At 32.6% G+C, this 25,165-nt stretch overlaps 1 protein-coding gene across 2 annotated transcripts; it reads right to left on the bottom strand.

Moving 5' to 3' along the window:
• Positions 1-230: 230 nt before the first annotated feature.
• On the bottom strand, positions 231-23,475 carry LOC105347858 (NADH dehydrogenase [ubiquinone] 1 beta subcomplex subunit 8, mitochondrial). 2 transcript variants are annotated; one of them, XM_034461348.2, is made up of 5 exons: positions 23,319-23,475; positions 12,515-12,741; positions 7,014-7,081; positions 2,859-2,952; positions 231-486 (listed from the first exon to the last, which is right to left on the bottom strand). In XM_034461348.2, the coding sequence occupies exons 1-5, from the start codon at positions 23,413-23,415 to the stop codon at positions 367-369; spliced, it is 606 nt and encodes a 201-aa protein (XP_034317239.1). In that variant the 5' UTR covers positions 23,416-23,475; the 3' UTR covers positions 231-366. The 2 variants fall into 2 exon arrangements, with proteins under 2 accessions (XP_034317239.1, XP_065927450.1); XM_066071378.1 differs by lacking the exon at positions 2,859-2,952.
• Between the last annotated feature and the right edge of the window lie 1,690 nt (positions 23,476-25,165).

Raw genomic sequence — 25,165 nt, 5'->3', positions numbered from 1 at the left:
TCTAGGAGATCGTTCGAAACCTAAAGCAACCTCAGAAAAACAAAGGACTACACAAAATAATCATAATGATGTCACTCAAATTACAATTGTACCTTCATATTCCGCATGAATCACCTAGGAAGCATTTCATTGTTTAAATAATGTTAAAGTTTTATTATTTAAACAATGTTTAAATAACGTATAACCATAAATCCCTATAAAACCCACAAACTCAAACAATTTTTCATTACTACATTGTATAACATAGAATTTATTTAATTCAACACAACAGAGTTACACAACATCCGAGTTAAATTTTTTGACTGTAACTCTTAAGAGAGTCCCACTGTAGTACTGTGGTACACGGGGGTAGTCCCCAGAATCTCTTCATTCGCTCCCCTCGGCTGGCTCAGCAGGCTCAAACGTGTAGTGTATATTTCGCTTGATGTTTGATTTATGCCAATAGGTACCATGGCCTTCGTAGGTGAATGGAAACTGTTTAGGTAGCTACAAAGGTAAGGTAATAGCCGTGTGAGAGGCTTCGTTACTGTAAACCAACCTTTATTCGCGACAATTCTACTTCGCGATACACTTCCGATAAACTGGTTTGCGACGAATGAAGTTTGCTACCAAGCCTAATCCAGACCTGTGTTGTTGTAACAAACCATTCGCGGCAAGAAATATTCGCGACGAAGAGTCCCTCACGTACCTCGCGAAAATTTCTCACACGCGGATAAAAATTGGTTTACAGTATCTCTTGCTCCGGCAGGGATACTGTGAACAGAACTTTTATTTGAAATGAATCTACCAGACTAGAGTGATAATACTTGCGGTGACATATTTAAACCAACAGCCGAAGTAGATGATGTTGAGCAAATTAAGGGGATGGGAGAAAATTATATAAATAAAACATAGTTATTCGAAGATTACAGAGCTCACCAAGACAAGGCACAAGGTTATTTTGAGTAACAATAACAAGCTTGAGTTAGGTTGGACTAAAAAAATCATTTTTTATCTAAGCATTCTACACAACTGAGATCAGGCTCTGTATCTGAAGCTGGCCTTATGCTTATTATCCATAGTTAGATAAACCATGAAAGTCACAGTTGGTTAGGACAAGCATTTTCTTCCCATATTCAAAACATGCTTTGAACTTCTCAAAAAACTTTCACCTATTCTTGCACTTGGATTATCAAGATCAAGGTTTGTATCTGAAGCTACCTCTATATTACACAATTAACCATGCATGTCTAAATTAGTATGAATTATATATTGACCTCAATAGGTAACCAGCTCAAAAACTAACACAATTTAAGACGTTCTTAAATCCTAAACTGTCGAAGCAGCTGGATAATCAAGATTTCACTCTCTATCTGAAGCTACCTATTGAATTCATATACATGTATAATCATCCACGCAAGTTTGAATTATATTTTATACCTAGATACGTGACTTTCTCCAAAAAATTAACGTTTAACCTCTTTCAGAAGCTAAGATTTAGCATCCAGGCCTGTTGTGTGCATAAGTATCTCAAAATATATCATCCATCCAAGTTTGGTATAGACAGCACCAATGATAACTTACATGTAGAATTGGCCATCAAAGAGCATCAGTGCTCTAAAAAACTTTAATCTGCTCAAAAACCTAATTAACTTCAGCTTCGATATGTATATCTCTATAGTGGTTGTCTTATCTTGGGTAATAAAGGTATTTTATGAGCCTCAGGATACAAACATCAAAGATTAAGTACACTCAGGTGCCAAAAGCATGTCAATTTTTTTCACTGTATATTTCATTGTAAATCAACATTTACAAAGAATCATAAATAAGTAACCCCTTGACCGGAAAAAACTGGATTTGTAAATTCAAAATTTCTCTGACATTTTTGGCACCATATTTAAATATTTTTCCAACATTCAGTTTCTGAGGTTTTATATTAACAGCCAAAAGTAAGATTTTTGCTCACATTTTGCAAAAGATTTTAAAATACATGCAGCAGAATTCTTGCAAAAAATTTTCGTGTTGTGTTTGAAAGATGAAATTTTACAAATGAGTTGACAAAAAACTATTTTAATGTATGTCAAAAGGTGCAAATTTAATCTTCTTTAATCAATGTTTCTTCAAAATCTGACCATGAAATGTAAAGGCCTGGGAAAAAAGAAAAAAATTGACATACTTTCGGCACGTGAGTGTACATGTTAAATTCAACAGAAATTCTAAAACTCATTTTGGCCAATTTATAGGAAGCTGTTTTTGAGTGATACATCATCCTTTAAGGTGGTATGGGACACCTCCATGTTGGGACATATTGCTTATGAAAATAAACAATAAAATGAAGTGTAATTATATAATAAAGTAGTTTCTTTCCCAATAATGTTAATTACATGTAACAGTGTAGCGCAATGGGTAAGAGGGTTTACTATGAATCTGCAAGTCATGAGTTCGAATCCGGCTGGGATGTTTACTTATTTTACATCTCCAAATATTTTCAAAAGCTATTTTTTGGTTAAATATTGTAAAATTTTTAAATTCTAAACTGGTAATGGTATTCTAATTTTGATGTACTTTAATCCACATCAATATTGACAGATATCCAATACCACCTTAAGGCCCGTATTCAACATCCAAATCTGCTAAGTCCTTAAGTATGCCCAGATGCACTAGACGAGCAGGTTTGGTGAAGTTAGGACCAGTAATAGATTTTGATATGGGACCTGCTCCCAAAACTTTGACCGGACAACGACTACACCCCTGATGCCAAAAGTATAGCATAACCCCCACACCACCCCCCCCCCCAATTTTTTCTCGGTGAGCTAAAAATTACATTGTTGGGACTGGGAAACAGAACAAATATATATGTAGCCCAAAAACAGACTTACCGCTTCATCATGTCGCGCAAAAAAATTGTTGCAAAAGTAGTGAAGCAAAACAAAGGTTCCAATCATTCCAAAGAAAACAACCCGCATTTCCTTGCTACACAAAACAAATAAAAGTCAAAATTAAGTTAATCATCTTTTCAAATTGGTCTTTTCACAACCACACACACACACACACACACACACACACACACACACACACACACACCTATATACAGCAATAAAAATTGAAACAATAGTTTTATCCATTGAGTATACTATGACTTCTTAGAATCTTCTCAAGTGACTTACATTTTGATGTATGAAATAAGAATTAAATAACAAAACAATTTCTTATATAAAAACAAGAGGCAAAGTAGCCACATTGCTCACCTGAGCATCAATAGCCATAAATCTGATCAAATCAGCTTTGTGGTACTAAATACAAAACATCAATTAAGGTATCTTACTTTTCAAGTGTTTGAGTATGATTTAATTTAAATTATATCCTAGCTCCAGGTGCCAAAAGTTATGTTTGGTAAAAAGAGACCTTCAAGCCTTTTATTGTTGATCATTTAAAATATATGAAAACAACATGCATACTGGTACTGTACCAGTTATCGGCTAGGACAGTTATCGGCAAAACTGAGAGTTCGGGTTTATAGCACGGGCAATCCAAGATTTTTTAATTCAGTCGTCTTTTTCGAATAAAGAAAAGTAGGTTTGCTTGAAAACTTTCTTGAATATGTTTTTAACATGAGATTAAACGATCATTGTTTACCGCTGATATGACATCTTTGCACTTTCAGCAGTGGGAAAAATGATGTAATAAGTTAAAAATAGAATATTACCTCTTTGTGATAGGTTATTTTATCCCTTCTTTGATTTGACATATAATATCAATACATATAACATGTAGAAACAAAAGGAATTCATTAATTTCCGAGAGATTCGAAGCGCAGTTGAACGCCTGATTGCACAATTATGTATTGAATAGGTGTACGATTTGGTGAATTACCGTATGATAATAAACGAATAATTTTATGAGGTTTGTTTATGTGTCACAACCCCGACTATTTTAGTCTGACCCCACAAGGGACATAATGCAAATTTCATTTAGCAGAGTATAAAATCAACATGTACAGGGATTTTACTATGTTATTATCACGAGGCCGATAACTGGTACAGTAGGTCGTAAAAACTCGGCAAATTCGCGGCCTGATAAAAATCACAAAACAAGATGTTTGTGGTTCTAAAAAATGATATAAACTAACAGATTGATAAATAAGGAGTTCATTATTTAAAGTATGGCAAATTTTATCCAAAAATATCAAGAAATAAGAAAATACGAAAAGAAAACATTAAATTTTAGCCGATAACTGGTACAGTGCCAGTACAGCTTATTTCTAAAAGCATACAAAGCACAGGAAATTAAAGGGACTTGGACATAATTTTAGAACAAAATTTCAATTTTTATTTTTTATATGTAAAATGGTTTACTTGCACATTTTGAATGATTGACCAGAATGTTAAAATTCAGGGTATAAGGGAGTTACAGAGGTAAGAACTCATTGTTATGTAAACAAAGCTCGAGTCTTACATTTGTTTACAAATAATGTAAAGTATGGAATTACCATTTCTTTGACATAATTACTTGTGGGAAACAAGGCAAACCTATTCAATGTGTTTATAAAATATATTATCAATAGAAGAAGCAACATTTGATTGAAACTTATACCAATAAAACACATATTTAAAAAATAAGAAGGCTCAAGCTTTGTTTACAAAACAAAGAATTCCAAACTCTGTATCTTGCTTATAATCTATACGTGGGTAGAGTCAAGATGAATTTCTAAGGATGGATATATTTTCACTATATGTTCATAATGGTCCTGTCCTAGGGCCTTAACTTCTGACCCAGGAGATATGAATTTCTTAATTATTTTATAGTAGTAGAGGGATTCATGGACATTGTAATCATGCATTTAGTTTTTCTCAAACATGATTAGAGAATAAAAATGAAGATTTTTGAAAACTGGTCTATTTTTGCATATCTGGCCCTGTCCATGAGGTCAGGTTACAGTAAGGTTATAAATTTGTCCTATAGATGCTTCCAACTCAAAATAGTAATAACTGGCCTTGTAGTTTTCAAGAAGTTAAAAATGTAAAATTGTACACACATGATGAAGGACAAAGACCAGTTGCAATAGGTCAAGTGAGTGACTCAAGTGGTAGACTGCCTCATTTTCTCAATTAATTTGTATTCATTCTTTTTGTCATTATATCTAAAAAAACCATACAACTTTTCTGGCCTAATAGTTTTTTAGAGAAGATTTTTGAAAAATACCAACAAATTTTCAATAATTCTTAATTATCTTCCTGTTAAAGAGGGTGTGGCCCTTCGTTTGAACAAACTTGAATCCCCTTCACCAAGTGATGTTTTGTGCCAAGTTTGGTTGAAATCTGCCTTGTGGTTATGGAGAAAAAGATGAAAATGTGAAAAGTTTACAACAACGACAATGCCGCCAACACCAACGACGACAGACAACGGACAAAATTTGATCAGATAAGCTCACTTGAGCTTTCAGCTCAGGTGAGCTAAAAAGGACTATGAAACCTGTAATTTTAGCGAAAAACTTATAAAAATCATATTAGAGTGCATGACCTGATATTGAAAAGTATAAGAAAATAGATGAAAATAATTTTCCCATATTTGTTTACTTTCAAGATATGTTTTATGTGTATATGTTTTTATAGATAAACTAAAACAAGGTGGCTAGTAGACATGTTTTATTAAAAGAACCTTCCATTCCCCATCCCAAGCGGCAGACAGAAACTCCCCCAGTGGGCATTTAAACAAAAAACACAAAAGAGAAAAAAAAATTAAATTAACAATTAAAACTTCACTTCACATCAGTTCCAACTTCTGAATTTTCATATAATTAACAATATAATCTTACACCATCTCGTATTTATACCAATATCATTTTACATGCACTGTTGATCAGTGATTTTGGTTGGCCAATTAATATTTTACTATTACAGAGTGTATTTATTCATATAAGACTTCAAAAACTGTTTTTGTTTCAGTAAATAAAAATATTTGCATAGTTTTTTGATCATACAACTTCTTAATTACATTTAATGATTAATAACTCCATTATGAAGAAGCAAGGGAAGATAAACTTTATTATGAAGAACCAATGGAAGATAACTCAATTAACTTTCACAATATCTTAACTTTAATACACAGCTTCATTCTTCAGGGGGCCATGAATTTTACAATTTTGGTAGAGGGCTTCATGGACATCATAAACATGCATTCAGTTTTTTTCCTCACATGTGTGGGAGTAGAGAAGAAGATTTTTGAAAACTTGGCTGTTTTTTGCATATTTGGCCCTGCCCATGGTGCTCTGGAGGTGTTAGAGCCATGAATTTCACTATTTAGATTTTTCTTACCATAGAGATGCTTCACACCAAAAATGGTAACAATTGACCTTGTAGTTTTTCAGAAAAAGTTAAAAATGTAGTATTGTTAACGCACGATGCATGACGAACGATGCACAACGACAGACAAAGACCAATTGCATTAGGTCACCTCAGTAACTCAGGTGATCTAAAAACTACTGAAAAAAGTAGCATCAATTACAGTCCCGGAAACATTCTACTTTTTTAATTGAATGGTGAGTGCACTCTGAGCAAATGGAGAGTGCACAATGAATGGAATTTGGTGAGCAGTAATGAACGGTGAGCGAACACAGAGCATAAACGGAGCAAAACACAGGCGCAAAGTGAATGATATGTGAATGCTATGTGAATTCAAGATAAACAATTTATTCAGAGTGCCTCGGGAGGTATCCTTAAATCGTGTTTTGTTGGTAGTCTGGAAAAAATAACTAAATAAACTAAATATAGTATGTACTGTTATCACCCTTAATATAATATTATCTGACTGAACGATAAGTGAATGCTGAATGAATGATGAATGCAAGCTAGATGAACGCTCTGTGAAGGCACTGTAAGCCCAGAGCAGAGCGCATGTGAACGCAAGGTAAATGCATTGTGAGCTAATGGTGAGTGCACCATGAGCGTATGGAAAAATGGGAAAGTAGAACGTTTCAGGGACTATGGCACATCACTGTACCTGCCAAGTGAACCTTGTTCTTTCTTTTGACTTACTCTGAGGAGGGGTAGAGATCCTGACCATAGTCAAAACGATCAGTATAGTGATACTCTCTCATTGGCAGCTACAAAATAATGAGAAAAGTGTTAGAAGTAAAGTCAGAAAAGTTTGTTTTACAAAACCAATCTACTGTTATGAAGCATCATTAAAAGAATTTGTATTTCAAAATTTGTGAATCTGTAGGCTTCTTTCATTTACTACATCTTGCCCTTTAAGCTGAACACAACTCGTAAAAGGCAATGTCTGCCATATTTCTCTTTCATCGTTGCTTCCCATATACCTGTGTGACAGTACCTATTTCTGAGTGGTGTTCAGCTTTAAAAGTATTTTCAGTGCTTAGGTCATTTTTTCTTAACTATCGGTAGTGTTTTTCCAAGACTGACTGACCCAATTTCAAGAATTTTGTTTGGGGAAACAGGTGAATGAAATAAACAAACCATCATTTTACTCATTTAAAATAATCAGCATCTAAAAATGAGATTCAAAGTGGCACGGGACAGCTTGTACTGTAGATCGAAATAAGCAATAAAATCAAGCATAATTTTATAAACTTTTTCTTTCCCTAAAATTTTTACCAAACAACTTAGTGCAGTGGGTAACAGGTTAACTATGAACCTGTTAGTCATGAGTTTGAATCCCGTTGGGGCTTGTATGATTTCTACCTTTCCAAAAAATTTCAAAACATTTTTTGGTCTAATATTGCAAAATATAAACTTTAAAAACTAGGGACAGTATTTTAATTATAACATATTTTTATACACATTAATATCGAGAGGAGTCCCATACCACCTTAACAAGCATAAAAACAGGAAATTTTCTTAGGATATGTCATCATTGGTGATTTAAATCCTTCTGGGTATAGGGTAGGGGTCGATAGTCGCATTAGTATTATACATTTTAAGTTTTGTGTGAAAATTTTCTTTTGTATTTGTTTTATTTTTTCCAACCTACTTGCATGACAAAAAGTAATAAGGTCTTTAAACAAGAGGCCCATGGCCCACATTGCTCACCTGAACAGCAGTTCCTTGTAACATTCTATTTCGTAGCATATGCTATCTCTATTTTAAACTTTGAACCCCTTTCTGGGGCCCCAGTATTGGTCCAAGGTTTATGGTTGGCTTTAACAACATAAATAGTAACATAAGAATGAAAGTATGTAGCACTGAAGCGGGACCGCACGTACACATCGTGAAAAAGTGACAGAGAAGAGTTACACATAAAGAGGAATAACTCTCAGACTGTACAGAACAACATCAAGAAAGATAACTCTTGGTTCCACTACATTAGAAATAACGCTATTTGAGGATCCTTGCATAGTAATCTCACAAACTGTCGCTATGTTTTTAAAAAACATTTTCAATATATCTTTCTATATTAAACTTTGAACCCCTCTTGGGGCCCCAGTATCTAAGTCCAGTGCCAAAGCTTTATTAATTTGGAATCTTCATTTATTTTAGGACGCTTGTATAGTAAAATCACAAGTTGAAGCATTGTAGTTGTCAAGAAAAAGATTTTCCCTCTATATTTCTATGTTAAACTTTGAGCACCTCTAGAGGCCCCAATATCAGATCGAGGGTCACGGCTTTTAAAATTTTGAAACTACATTCTTTGAGGATGCTTATGTAGTTATCTAACTAATTGAAGCATTGTAGTTCTAGAGAAAAAGATTTTTAAACATTTTCCATATAAACTTCTACATTAAACTTTTAACCCATCTTGGGTCCCCATTATTACTCCAGGGGTCACTATTTTAGAACTATTGAATCTACATTATCCAAAGTTGTATGCATAGTGATCTCACATAGTGTAGCATTGTAGTTCTATCTATAATATCTATAATAAACTTTGACCCCTCTTGGGGCCCCAGTATTAGTCTGGGGGTTACGATTTTAACAATTCTATTAAGAATCCACATAAGCCAGGGATGTATGCATAGTAATCCACAAACTATGACATTGTAGTTCTCGAGAAGAACATTTTTAAACGTTTCCTATATATTTTTAGAATTTTAAATTTTGAACCCCTCTTGGTGTCCCAATATTTGTCAGAGAGTCACGATTTTTACAAATTAGAATCTACATTTTTGAAGGATGTATGCATAGTAATATCCCAAACTGTTGCATTAAAGGACTATATGGGCCTAAAATGGCCCCCTAAAATGAACATCATCATGTTACTGTAATTCTTAGATTTTTTAGTACAGATATATATGTGATGTGTTAACATAATATTCATTTTGATTCAAGTGCCCACAATTTAGAAATATGACTTCGTAAAGACAACCTTTTCCCGCCATTTATGCATTTTTTGCATAAAACAGATTGTTTTCGAGCAGTTTTTCTTTTAGAAAACATAGAGCGCATGCTTGAACAAACAAAATATTTTAATCAGAGATGTATCTAGCCAAGACTAATAAGTGCGAAAATATTTATCTTGTTCAAGCATGCGCTCTATGTTTCCCATTCGTAAAAATATAAGAAAAATGTCAATTTTTGACTGATTTTGATTGAATTCTAAAAATAGCGTCACTTCTGACGTCATTTACTGCCAGTGAGTGCAAACAAAGCAAATAAATATATGAAAAATATATTTTATATCAACTCTTCTAAAAATAAGTTAACTTTTTATTGTTCCCGAAACACTTAAAAATTGGCGAATTATGGGGGCCAAATTTAACTCCTACATGTATCATATATAGTTCTTTCTTGAGAAGAAGATTTTTAAACATTTTTAAACATTTTCTTATCTATACTACTATATCAAAATAATAGACTCGAATTTTTGGTCTTTAATACCGATAAATCAGAAGAGTTCTGTCTTTTGTTTTATATATTTTAAACATCACGGGTACTTGAAAATTACCAATTTGTTTTTATTTTTTCTCAATCAGGCTTCGCTAGTTACTTATCAACGAAAGTTCCTCAAAAAATTCCGGAAACCATCTGGATATTTTGGATTTTACAATCTTGCGCATGCACATTACAGTCACGCTAAACACGTGAGGCTCTTTACTAAATGTTTCCACAACATCACATTCGCATCGATAAACCCAGAAACAATAATACAAAAATGTGTATATTTTCATAGGAAATTTGCTACATGTACATTCTGTTCATCAAAGAAAATACGAGAGATTACTCTAACACAGTGCATTTACTATGAAAAATCCCAAGAGATCCGAATATTAACATGGTGTGTAACTTTGAAGTGAGTAAAAAAGTGTTGAATCCTTCAATAATATGAATTTTCAGACCGGAAGCTGCAGACCTGCAGCTAACATTCTATCCATCTACTCCTATCTTTCTCTCTCTACCCTCTTTTTCTCCAAGTACTCCTCTTTCTCCATCTCTTTCTCTATATTTCTCCTCTCTCTCTCTTACACATCTTATGAGCATTACATTATTCTGTTTTTAAGGCCAAAAAAAATAAAATATGTGTTTCCGGTTTCCCGACCGACCCTATTTTTTATGCGCCGACCCTAACACTTTTTATTCCAAATCCAGATTATAAACCGTAATTGGTTTAAACAATAGAGTCTTTACAAATCAGAGTTTAAAAAACGCTTGTAACAATTCAATAGAAAACACCACTTATCAAAGCGTTTTAAAGATTTCTAAGTGCAGATTGACAGCATGGATGAAAGTTATCCTTGGTTATTTTAGCTAAATTATCAATGCAATAAATAGTTTTAGGGCAATGATGTGTTCAAAATTAATATAAAGATGTACATGAAAAAAGCAGAGGCAAAGTTTTTTTTTATATTTCTGGGTGTGGAGACTGCAGACATCGTAAGTCTTTGAATAGGCCTCAGTAACAATCATTCACATGATAGATATGATTTTAAAATGCTGCATTTCAGTTGCAAAATTCTAAAAATTAGTCTTAAACTATTAATGATGTATTCATTTTTTTTTTAAATTATTGAAAAGATTTAATTCTAAGGCTCTCGTCTGATCAACCAGAATTTCCTCTGTTTATGAATTCAACACCTACAGTTACGAATTTAATGTCTACTGTTATGTCAGTTGACCAGGAAAATAGAACTAATAACTACTATATAATATATTTGTGGTAATGAGCACTATACTCAGTTAATCTATAGTGGCTGTCATATTTATGTGTTCTATTTACATGAAAATAAAATCTTCATATACTGACATTCCAAATTAATCTTAGATTTAATAAAGCTTTAATTCTGTAACAGTTGTCACTATTCACAAATGCTCCACCTGTAAAATACATTTTATTAATGTATAGAAAAACCATATGCTAGGAAAGGGGAAAACTGAAAAGCTCATTTAATGAAAAAAAAAAAAAAAGCTGACCTACCTACCCTATTTTAAAATCTGATGAAATAGGAAACACACATATTTTTTTTTTTGGCCTAATCACTTAAACAATAAGACAGCAAACAAATTTTGACTTACTGTAAGTCGTTTTAACTCTACGAATTTAAAATTTCACAATTTCTATTAAAGTACCAATCGCTACGGTTTTAATTAAACGCTGCTTAAAAATCAATTGACCAGAATATAAGCATTGAAACGTTGATGACAACTAATAATAGTATTCATGAGGGGTTCAAACATAGTGAAATTAAAACCATCGTGATTATTTGCTAATCTACAGTAAGTCCAAGACTGCTTCATGATCCCAGGGCCAGAAGGCTCATATCCGTCAAGAGTACAGATTTTGACACATATTTTTGTTTCAATCAATATTTGAATAAAAATGATAAATTACTCTCTATTTTTTAAAAATTTAATGTGAAAAACCTTTTCCAAGCTTCATCATAGATTTCCAATCTCAAAACTGTCATTATTTTGGTGCTCAAAAGTATTGTGACGTCATGTATGATAAAACTTTCATATTACTGTGGTTTCCTAATAAAACGGAATTAATATCCGCGTAAAATTGCGAGAAGCAACCCTAGCGGATTTTAAAATCTCGCTTTTATTTTCCAGACAGTTTTGAACTATAGGAAATCATTACAAAAACTTGGTGCTCGCGATTTTATTTTCTCGTGATTTGATACAAAACAGCGGAATCGTGGAATTAAGTACTCGCGTAATATAAGGAATTTACAGTATGACTTCACAGATCAACCTACAAATTAGCACCGAATAAGAGAAAAAGACCCAAGGTACTCTGTTTCAAAGGTGCAAAGGTGTTTTAGAGGTGTAATAAAGAATGTGACAAAAGGGTAAAAATAAAGGGTGATAATACAAGGGATTTGATGAAGATACATGCCTTAAGGTTCATATCATGGGTGCAAAATCCATGTATTTTATACAGGTACCAAGTATATAATAAAGTTTCTAATGGTACACATCAGACAAATATTGTACAAATATTGTACTGAGTTTCATGAAATACTATTTTAAAGTGGGATTTGAGGAGAGGAGATCGGTGTATCAATACCAAGGACATTCAACTTTCAATAAAAAGAAGATTTCATAAAAAGTGAGTAATATAAATATGATAGCTTAAAGCTCACCGGTTCATTAAAATTTGTTTTAGTTGATTTGTCGTCCCAAACTTCATATTCTGATTTTAGATCCTCTCCAATTGGCTGAATTTCTGGGTAATCCCCCGAGCCCCACTTATCATGGTTTTCCCATGGCTTATAATCCTCGGGCTGCATTCCATATTTCTTGGCTGCTTTTAGCCTCTCTTCTTCTGTTTTCGGGTAGGGCCCTGGGAAGAAGTCCTTTTCAAAATAAACTGAAATGAAAAGTTGTATCTTAAATGTTTATCAGATTCTGGGAAAAATTTCACTCTGTATTTCATTTTCCTCAAAACATCATTTGCAAATACTGTACATGGAACACTTTTTCTACAAGTCTTTTAAAGCTGGATGGTCCTATTTTTTTGCAATTACAGCATCAAATAATTTTCCATACAAACCAAATATCTTTAAAGACATTCGCCTATATATGAAGAACATAACAAACCAAACTGCATCATGGGAATATTTAGAAAAGGGAACTGTTTGGTTTCCTTCAAGGAATGATTAGGTTTATGATTAGGTCCTGCATGTTATGCATCACTTGTAAACAGAGCAAACACTTGCAGGTTTATTTTTGATTTGCTAGAACATTATGACCTTTATCTATGGCGATTTTAAAGGGGCATGGTCACGATTTTGGTCAAATTCTATCTTGCTATTTATATTATTTACAATGCTTTAGGAATGCATTTGTAATTATCGAATGAAATTTTAGAGTCAGTAGTACAGTTAAAAGCAAGATACAGGGCTCACAATTCTTTGTCATGTAAACAAAGCTTGTGTCCTGTTTTTGTTTACATAGGTTCAATATACCAGTAAAAATTCTTTTTCAAGCTGATTTGTCTATATTTTTATTCTTTTTAAGCACAAAGAAACAGTTTCTTATGTTTAACACATTCATTTAAGGTCTTAAGCTGTAATTTTCACTTCAACAGTCAAAATTAAATGTAAACAATAGCAATGTTTACATAGCAAAGAATTGTAAGCTCTGTAACTCGCTTATAACTCAAAGAATGACACTAAAATTTTGGTTGCCTATTAAAAATGCCTTACTAAAGCATTGTAAACATTAAAATCGGAAAAATAATTTTTGACCAAAATCGTGACCATGTCCCTTTAAAGAATTAATACAATCATGACCGCCTCGACATCAGGGGCAATTTTATTATGAGGTGAAATAATGCGGTGCCCTTTTGTGTCATTTGGTTTTTAAACAAATTTTGTTCATCATTTATTCATTGAAATAATTAATATATTGCTTACTTGACTAGAAAAACTACTGCAGTGACTTTTATTATACACATCCTTAGCATAACCTTTGCTTTAAAGTGGTCACAAAATCTGATAAAAAATCTGACCAAGCAGCTTTATAATAAAACCAAAACTATCCTTTACACGTTGCCAATAGACTTCAAGGTGTAATTAGTTGGACCATAATCAAAATTTTGAAAATTCCTTTGGTGGAGTATTTTTATTTGATAACACCTTCAAAATGATATCATGATTAAGAATATCGGACCATTCGTTTACTAGGAACAAAATGTGGTCGTTATACACCAAATACCTTAAATCAGCAGTAATATAAATACTATTAGCATAAAATATAAAACAATTACAGTCTATAGATTTTTTCTGGGTCTTACATTAAATACATCTGGTCAGTAGGAAGATAGAAAAGGACAAAGGAAAGATAGGGAATTTAAAAAAACAAACGAAAATTAGGAGTCGAAAATTATATTGGATCTTTATAAGTAGTTATTAAGGTATTGTAAAAAGTAACTTAAAATTCCTAAAACTCTCTTGGTTAATACTTGCATAAACTTTCTCTCAATTAAAATATAAAATAAAATGAATCATTTACCGCAGATATTTTGACAAAATTAAAATGTTCTTTTTTTCATCAAGGGGAAATAATTCATTAAAAAATGTTAAGGTGCAAATTGACTGGCTTCTTACATATTATCAGTCATGTGAATTTGGTTCATTTTTTCTTTTTCATTGTTATCTAGCAATACATATTTAACTAGTTTAAAATGATTCAAAATTGTTCAATATCCCTTCATTATACATTAAATACCTTAAGTAAATCATAATACATTTGTAGTGAAATGTAAATCTGTTTAAATGTAAATTATCCGGAGTAAAAACTTAGTTTTCGAGCAATACTCAATACAGTTATTTTACCAGCTTTACGCCAGATCACCTAAAAGTACTAGTTTTAAGCGTATTGTTGCATGTATATATTAGATAAAAAAACCCCTGATGAACTGAATATATTGATCACGCAGATGCACATTAAAGCTTTTTTTCATACAAAGGTTTGCATATATATAAATGTATATTTAGCAACAGATTTGATACTTATTGCCTAAATCAAGTTCAATATGTTTTATTAAAACATTGATAGCTATCTAATAACTAACTAATTTAGAATTACAATGATAACTATACTTGTTTTTGTTTACAACAAAAACGAAGGGCTTTTTGACAGCCCTTTAAACCACTTATTTTAATTATGAATTTTTTTTCTTAAAATCTGAATATGATACAATATGATAAAATGAAAACAAATGTCATAAACATATTACCCACACATTAAATTATTAGAAATTGAATGCCCAAAGAAAGACAGCTCAAGAATTTTATATCCAAATACATCTTTTATTTCTTGAAAAAAAGTTCTTAAAATTCATATGTAAGAAAGAACTCGTTTAAAGGGACTTGGACACGATTTGACTTAAAATTTTCAATTTTTATTTTTCCATTTTCAATATTTATACTGATAAATATAGAAGTTTTTAATGCTATGTCAAAATTTGAAAGTCAAATATCAAGTTATAAGCAAGATACAGAGTTCATAATTCTTTGTTTTGTAAACAAAGCTCGAGTATTGTCATTTTAACATATGTGTTGTATTGGTGTAAGTTTCAATCAAATGCATCTTTCTTTTGTTGATAATAGTATTTATGAAGATATTGAGTTAGTTTAAATTGTATTTTACATGTCATTTTGCCTAAAAAATGGCAATTCTCTACATTACATTTTTTGCAAACAACTATAAGACTCGAGCTTTGTTTACATAATGACAAATTCTTACCTCTGTATCTCGCTTGTAACTTGACTATAAAAGTGTTCTATTTACATGAAAATAAAATCTTCATATACTGACATTCCAAATTAATCTTAGATTTAATAAAGCTTTAATTCTGTAACAGTTGTCACTATTCACAAATGCTCCACCTGTAAAATACATTTTATTAATGTATAGAAAAACCATATGCTAGGAAAGGGGAAAATAACATTCAATATTTTGGTCAATCATATAAAACGCACCAGTAAACCATTTTATACATAAAAAATAAAAATAAAATTTTTGATCTCAAATCGTGTCCAAGTCCCTTTAAATGATTCAAGACTTTTGGTATGCCAATAGCTCTTATGCTAATCAATCATTGAGCTAAGCAAGATAACTCTTGAAAATTAGTTTTTTGGAATTGGGATAAAGTTATCATTTTCAGGCTTTTATAACCTCTATAAGGAGTCAAAAAGTGGCCCCTCGGACCATAATTTTTAAATTGTACTTTTTATTCTTAACTATTATCTGAAAAGATTTTGGAAATCGGATGAACAACAAGAGGCCCATGAGGCCACATTGCTCACCTGAGCAACAATGGCTTTATTATATGGGTGTCCAAAGAATATTGTGCCATATGGCCTATCGGTAGAAAAACAAAAAAAAGAATACCAATTTACACTTATTTCCTACACTTAATCTTTGACATTGTACCTTTATGAAATACCATTTTTTTTTCAAAAACAAGATCCTATACAAGATATAATACTAAATTTTTGGTAGGGGTACACTGTTAACTTCCAATTCTCTTTATTTTAGTTCTGCCCCCTAACTTTATAAAGTGATCAAATTATATATGAGAGCATAAATATATTATTAGGTACATTTTCGTCTTCAACTACTAGCTATATGTTATTGTATTTTATTTAAAAAATTCCAATATGTGAAAAAAGAAAATTGTACCTCAATGCGCTCAAATCAAAAACATTAAAAAATTTAATTGGTCTTCCACATTATAAACCATTGTTGTTTACCAGGCGTGAACTCGTGTGACGTTTTATAACCTTACTTACTTTATCGATGAATACCCTTGAATGAAAAATGTTGTCATGTTATATGTTAAAGAGCTATTATAATCAATGCATAGGCGTCGGAACCGGGGGGTGCCCCCCCCCTTTTTTTGCAAAGTTAGACATAGCTGTACTCAAAATCCTTTCCTTTTTTTTTTTTTTGCTTGTCAAGATTTCTGATAAGATCTAACACACCCCCCCCCCCTCCCGGGCTACAAATTAAGATGATTTTCCGCTGTAATATTGTCTTAAGAATAGTTAGTCGTTTTTATTTAATTGTGTCTGAAAAACCATCAAAGTTGGTGTAGATTTCATATAATTCATCGTGTGAGGGGGCCCCAGAAAGTAGTTACAGCATATCATCCGTTTAATATTTCTGTACAGGTATGTAACATTTAGCGAAACATTTCTAGTGTTCAATCAAAATTTCAGCGTCAATCGTAGAATTATAAGCAAGATACAGAGCTCACAATTCTGCTAGGTTTTTTGAGTCAGTTTTTTGTTCACAAAAGTTTATTACAGTCAACTTAAGATTTTTAAATAGGTGTTTCCTATTCAGCATTTAAAATGTAAATGAACAAAAGCATGGCCTCAGTTCTGTGAGCAAAGCTCTGTATCTTGCTTATAATTCGAAACTTGACACTCAAATATGTTTAGTAAAGAGAAAATTGTAAACAAATAAAACAGAAGAACATGCACTAAAGCAAAGAAAGAGCCCAATTTATTTTTCATAATATATATGTCTAGCAGCGAAAACAATCTCTGTTTAGACTGAAAATGCCGAGCATCTTAACAAAACATGTTGTATTCATCAACCATTACGTAGAGATTGTACCGAATTACCAATAGAATGTATAGTATTTATAATATGATATTATCTATAATATAATATGTTGTCAGTGCATCATATTTTGGTCATTTTGCGCACAATCAGCTGTCTTATTTACCGAAGTCTATGTTTGATTTGATACGTAAAAATTCCAAAATACAGGCGATAGTTCTCCTCAAGTTACAAAGCATGATTAATGAAAATGAAACGAAAATCAAAACAATATAAAACCACTGTCACAAGTTAAAATGTCAACCATTGAAAGATTTAACCTCAATTTACTTCACGAAATCAGCACAAACATATTTTGCATGTTTCAAGTATCCCTATGCACGTAAACTGTTGCACAACAAGCAAATTCATCTTTGTCAGTTCGACCCGTTTGTCATGCGTCAACATTCAAACATGGCTGCTTCAAACAAAGAACTTTCGTTTTCGATATGGAATACCGAACCCGAAGTTACATGTATATACTGATTGACAGCAATTATCTCTTTATTTTTATTTTCATTAATTACTCAAATTTGAAACAGAATTAGCCCATAATTTTTGCAATTTATTTTTCCTTTCCATAAGGATTATTTATGATTAATTACGTTGAATTTGACTCAATAGTTCTTGAGAAGAAGATTTTTTAAAATCCACCCCCCTTTTTCTACAGTTTCGTGGTTTTCTCCGTTTTAAATACAGATCTGTCTTTCATTTCTGCAATTTATAATCTCCTTTCCATAGGGATGCTTTGTGCCAAATTTGGTTGAAATTGGCCAAGTGGTTTTAGAGAAGTTTAAATGTGAAAAGTTTACAGACGGACGGACAGACGGACGACAGACAAAATGTGATTAGAATAGCTCACTTGAGCTTTCAGCTCAGGTGAGCTATTAAAAAAGTTACAGCCAAAGGGCTGTTTTTGAAAATGACCCCTCCAGATCCCTTATTTTTGGGATTTTTTTTTTCCAGAGCCTTTTCCAGTTTGCGCATTACATGCCCAATTGTAAATATAAAATATATATAAAAAATATTTGCTTGAAAACTCTTGGAGAAAACATTACATATGTGAATCCAATAAGCATTGAAACTCCCATGGCATAGACAATTTTCATCGGCTCATAAAACCGGAAGTACCCAAAACTTTTCAAAGAAACTTAGAATATATGTTAATTACTACTATCTAAACAATGACTCTTAGTCCTAAAAAATTCCTAAGATTTTAAATTTTTTCATCCCCCCTTTTCTCAAGTTTTGGGCCTTATATGTCAAATCGGTAAGAGATAGAAATATGCCTATACTTACCTGGTACATTTTTAAACATCTTGACAAGATACATCTTATTCTAAAATTTATATGTTCTAACTCGAAAAATAAGCAGCATATTGCGTTTCATTTAATTCTTAGTATTTTTCTTGTCCAAACCAGACGTACCGGAACCGGATGTTCAAAACCTTACTTACGCGTGTCATTAACCATTGCTATAAGCCTATGCAATCACAATTTAAATACATTTAACCATATTCAAAAAATCCTTGATGAAACTTTGTCGAGAATAATAATAATAAAAAAGACAAAAACAATAAGTCTTTTTGACCGAAAGTTGAAAAGCCCTAAATATTATTGAATTCTTTAGATTTCAGTTAGCACTGCAATAAGGGGAATAACTTTTGATTGTCAACAACTTGGCAAAGTCATGAAATGGATATTTTGAATGTCAACGATGCAATGGTATATTATGTGTGATCTATTTTATTGTGATATATATTTACTAAATTATAATTTACATTTGCAAATATATTTCCTTATCTGAACCTATAGAAAAGCAAAAACATTCAATTCTGTATTCATGAACTTTTTCATGACGTCACAACGATCATAGCATGCGATTATCTTTTGTCGCTTGTATTAATTAATGTAAACATAAAATTTCTGTAATTTTAATTAACAGTTCTGAATGATTTGTCTTTATCAAATATAAAAAAAGTAATTAACAGCAATGTTAAAAGTTCACAGGGATATGAAGTTGGTTGCTACATAATCATATCTACTGAGAAGCCCTTTGGACTTTACAGGATTTGATCAACCAACTTCATATCCCGATGAACTTTTTAACTTGCTGTTTATTTTTTAAGTATTGTTAAATATTTCAGAGTTCATCAAGTAATATATATATTATCGGGAACCCTACGTTGGAGTTGCTGTCATTTATACCAACAAAAACACCACCATTACAATGAGAATACCAAATTTTACAGCAGTAGACCAAATGGAAATAATATAATAAATAAACAACAAGAGGCCCATGGGCTACATCACTCATCTGAGCGAAAATAGGTAATATGATAAAATCAGGTTAACAGAGTCATAATTCAAACTATCTTGGCAATGTAGTATAATACATGTAAATCCTGTATTAATTAATAGTCCATTTTTTTTTTAACCTGGATAATCTTTTGTTTATAATCAAGTCCCTTTTCTAAAAGGATTATTTTATAGTCAAATCACCAGCATTGCAGTTCTCAAAAAGATCCTAAACAATTGTTTATATAAAGGATATAAACCTACATCAAACTCTGAAACCCTTGTAAGGCTTAAGAATCGTCCAGGGACAAAAGTCTGAACAATTTGAAAGAATCAGCGATATGTCAAAATGCTTGCATACTGTAGAAGCACATATTTTCGTTGGGTCAAAATTTCGTTGTTTTTAAGCGAAATAAGATTTCGTTGTCATTTAATTTCGTCACATCGTAATCTCTCATAAACATTAATACTTGGGTTAAAAATTCGTCATGGATTAAATATCGTTGATTTATACTACCAACGAAAATAGCGAAATTAAATCCTCAATGAATATTTCTGCTTCTACAGTATATTAAGTAAAACCATATATCATAACATTTCATTTTTTGTGAATAATTAAAATATTTTCCTTTGTAAAATTGAAATCCCAATGTGGCTCCACCCTTCTCCTCAAGATTTTGATTTGAAAGAGTTTAAATGTACATTATCTGAGGTTGCTCCCAGTAAATTTACAGCTTTTCTGGGCAAATGGTTAAATTTAGAAAAAGATATTTTAATTTTTTTCTATCTATATTCCTATGTAAATTTTTGCGACCCCCCCTCTATATATTCCATTGTAAAACTTTGACCCCCAATGTGGCCCCACCTTATTCCCGGGGACAATGATTTGTACAAATTTAAATCTACACCCTCTGAGGATGCTTCGATCCACACAAGTTTCAGCTTTCCTGGCCAAATGGTTTTTGAGAATTTTTTTTTAAAAGATTTACAATATATATTTTTATGTAAAAGTACGACCCCCCAATTGTGGCCCCACCCTACCCCTGGGGGTCATGATTTTCACAACTTTAAATCTACACTACATGAGGAAGCTTCCACACAAGTTTCAGCTTTCCTTGCAGGGTACAAATAACACAAATAAATAAAGATTGATATCATAAAGAAAATTTAATATAAATAAACATGGATAAGGACAAAATTAAGGCATAAATAAACTGAAACTGAAGGGTTATATGGCTGGATTAAGACTAAGTTACATATTTTAATCAGAAGATATGACTTTTTTCACATGTGTCTTAAATTCGTGATATTAATAAATGGAGAAAAAAATCTCATATCTTCACTTCAGCTCAGATTTATGAAGGGTTGCCATACATGTGAAATCAGGGGTTCAAAATTTATTTTATGACGGTCAAGTCTAGGACTTAAAGAGTAAATTTTAGGCGAGTCCGAGGAAGAAATTCCCAAGTCCACATTGTCATGATTGATAGATAAAATTATATCAACCTAAACATCGCTAAAACTAATGTCATAATTTATTTTAATTTGTTGCAATGAATAAAAACTATACGTTTAAAATTATGTTTTATTTTATACATTTTATATCATTGTATTTAAGCCAAGGCCTATCGTCACGCCAGTTGCTTTTGGAATTCGTGAATTCTGTTTTTTTCATAAGTTTTGTCTGAGGAATTATTATTTTTATCACACCTCAAGTCACCCCCGCCTTCATGTTCCTCACAGGGTCTTACATTTGTCGTTCCTTTGCGTATATAACTGCTTGTAAATCCAAAATTCAACAAACTTACTGCCGTTTGTCATAGGGGAGAAACATGAGTAAATGTGTAAAAGCAGGTCATACCGCAACGGAAAATAAAAAGAGGATTGTATTTTCGAAATGTTTGTAATGCTTATTTGTTCATTAATGCAAAAAAATAACACATTTTTATTAAATCCATGATGGAATTTGATTTATTTTTAATTTTATAATTACAAACTTTTTTTTTAATTTAAAAAAAGATAAGCAAGACACAATGCCAAGTCCCTGGACTTCAGCGATTCTAAATGCAGAGTCCTGATATGGAATTTTTTAGTCCGGGACGTTGGGCTTGAGGAATTTTGAACCCCTGGATATGTACCAAGCAATTTGCAAAATGTATTATTTCTTCAACCCCATTCAAGGAATCATAGTGGGACACCAAAACTTTATGGAAAATGAAAACTGTACAGTATTTTTAATTTTTCGCTAAACGCTGCCATTTTCCTCTAATTCGCATTCACAACAATGGAAAGTATTACCTGTGTTTGATGTGACATTTCGAAATGTGCAGAGCACACAAACCATATTGCCGCAATGCATGTGATGGTGTTAACTATCATATAGGATAATTATCTCGCTGTAAATCCATATAAGGATTTACCATTTGTTGGTTTAAAATAAGTTACTTAACCATCTCCCATCCTCAATAACATTCTATAACTCTAAATTATCATAAATTTTTTATCTGTACCATGAATCTGCCTTTTAAATAGACAATTTTAATAAGTCTCGAGGTGTTAATATTACACTATGCTATTTCAACAAACAGCTACTTTATTAGTTACTTTAAAAGGCATTGTCTGTCATATTTCTCTCTCACCACCAATATCCCTACAACCCCTATATAAGCTACAGACCTTTCAGCAGTTTAAAGTATTTCGCTGTAGAGGTCTCACTTGTGTGGACGTTCATCTTGCCTCGCTGTGTTATGCGGTCGCGATGAAATTATCAAATTTTATGCACTTTTTTCAAGCCAGGAGAATACTAACATCAAATAAACTGGTCAAAATATAATTTACAAACAGAATATGCACATAAAATAAGAATTAAATGCATTAATCCAAAGACCACAAAAGGAATACTACACATCGGCCACGAGTTTCAGGTGTGTAATCGGGTGTAACGAAATCAAAGGGTTTATATACCAGGCATCAGTGTGACGGTGCCTATTTACAAGCGGTGTTCAGCTTTAAGGATGCAACGGAGACCTACATCCTAGAGGAAAAGGGGTTTGAGCCACCTTTGCACCGGTACATGTACAACCTTTTTTTTTTTACTAATTTGATCTCAACTTGTTTTAAAATTATTTATTCCAATATATTCATCTTGGCTGAAATTGCATCCATTTTTTGTTCATGAATTTATACTTTGTATATGGAAGATACGAAATATGAAAAGATTAATCAGCTCACAGGGCTCGTCACGAAGTTTTCATCTTTTTATAAGCTCTGTGGACAAGCTTGTGTTAAAAAGCAAGCTTTGATTGATATAGATAATAAATTTTGAAGATTTAAAAATTATTACCCATTTCATTAGTAAATGATACCTAGAGAATAAGATTGTTATTTATGTTATGTTATTTATATGTATTAGTATATACAATCCTAAATTCACTCTCAGTGGAGTTCGAATTTCCTCGATTTTTTTTTTTCGAACGTGGGAAATTAGGACAAAATGATATCAACTGTTAAAACATTTAAATTATCGTTTACCTCCTCCCAGACTTCTAGGTGATGTTGAAATGCTCCGTTTTACTACAGAAACAGGCTGTCGAACTAACAGAGGTAACACTCGACCGAGAGCGGCCATTTTGACCTCTTACAAACAAAAGAGTTCCAATACGGGGAATCATCGATTCGAAAATCTTGTTCAACCAGACGCTCAGCTGTTCGAGACTAGATGTGAGGCGGAAAAAAATGTTGAAAATGTATTATTTTTTAACAAAGAAAAACTTGATTATATATATAATATGTAAACGGTGTGACCGTTGGACCGAGCGCAGATTTAACACAGTGCAGTTCGATTTTTGTATGATAAAATCTATTTTAAAAAACGCATACAGTAGGATCCGCCACCTACTCATAGGCGTCGGAACCGGGGGGGCTAGGGGGGGCTTAGCCCCCCCACTTTTTTTGCAAAGTTATACTTAACCATTAGAAACATAGCATGATAGAGGGTTCAGCCCCCCCACTTTTTCTCGCAGGAGAGATTATTGTTCCTAAATTTACCTTGAAAGATTGAAAAGTTAGATTCAGAAGCATACTAGCCCCCCCCCCCCCCCACGGATTAGGTATTTCATGATTTTGGAAAAAAATTTGGTAAGTAATTTTTTTTTCGGAAGTATAGGTACACCCCCCCCCCCCCCCCCCACGGATTAGGATTTCCATGATTTTGGGAAATACTTTTTTCTCAATATTTCTGAGGATTAGTCTAGCCCCCCCACTTTCAATTTGCTTCCGACGCCTATGCTACTCATACCATTCGTCAAAGTTAAACTAAACGTCGCGTGCTCAGTCTACATTATGACGTCATATTTCAGACGTAAAACGTTCGTTTTGTCTTCGGAAATAGCCGAAGAGAGTAACGTGATTCCGAACTTTTTTTTTATTTTTTCTTTCATTGTTCATCAATTAAATTCATATGAATGCCGCTGTAATGACATTAAATATTTTATTAAGTATCTAAAAGATCAGTTCCTTGACGTTTATGTTTTTATTTTCCATTTGATAATTTGATAAGACATACATAGAACAAGTCGTGTTTCTATCTTGAAGCACTACTGAAACTTATCTGGTTTCCTTTTTAATTTCTTTTAATTCAAATTACCTTCAAATGTAACATTGGAACTTATTTAATCGAGTTAAGGGGCAATAAAGATCGATAAGTACCAGTCAATCAATGACCGAACTAACTTTTTAAAAACAAAATGGCTGCCAATATGGCGGCGCCCAGGGCTGGAAGAAATTTTTTTTGGCCTTAGTACCCCTGATTCAGCTTTCATTTTTCACTGATTTTCATATATATACGTGTTACCATTAATCCTCGCTTCGCGAGGCGGGCGAAGCCCGCCTCTCGCTGCGCTCGGTATTATAGAGGAAATTGCACAAGTAAAAATAGAAACTAAAATGAAACGTTTATAGTCATGGAGCATTCGGGAAGAGGGAGAGTACTGTGCGCCCCCCCCCCCTCCCCCCCAAAAAAAGAAATATATATATATCAGTTATTACTAGGGGTTCGTATGCCGGTTCCGTCCACAAGCACATGTAACATAAGTAAACATAATATGTAAACGGTGGGACCGTTGGACCGAGCGCAAATTTAACACAGTGCAGGTTGACTTTTGTATTATAAAATCTATTTAAAACGCACACAGTAGGATTCGCCTGCATGGTTGCCTACTCATACCATTCGTCAAAGTTAAACTAAACGTCGCGTGCTCAGTCTACATTATGACGTCATATCTCAGACGTAAAACGTTCAAGTTTTGTCTACGGAAATAGCCGAAGAGAGTTACGTTATTCCAATTTTTTTTATTTCTTCTTTCATTGTTCATCAATTT

The sequence above is a fragment of the Magallana gigas genome, chromosome 9 (genome assembly GCF_963853765.1).
Source record: "Magallana gigas chromosome 9, xbMagGiga1.1, whole genome shotgun sequence".
Classification (NCBI taxonomy): domain Eukaryota; kingdom Metazoa; phylum Mollusca; class Bivalvia; order Ostreida; family Ostreidae; genus Magallana; species Magallana gigas.
This window is presented reverse-complemented; position numbering and strand designations above follow the sequence as displayed.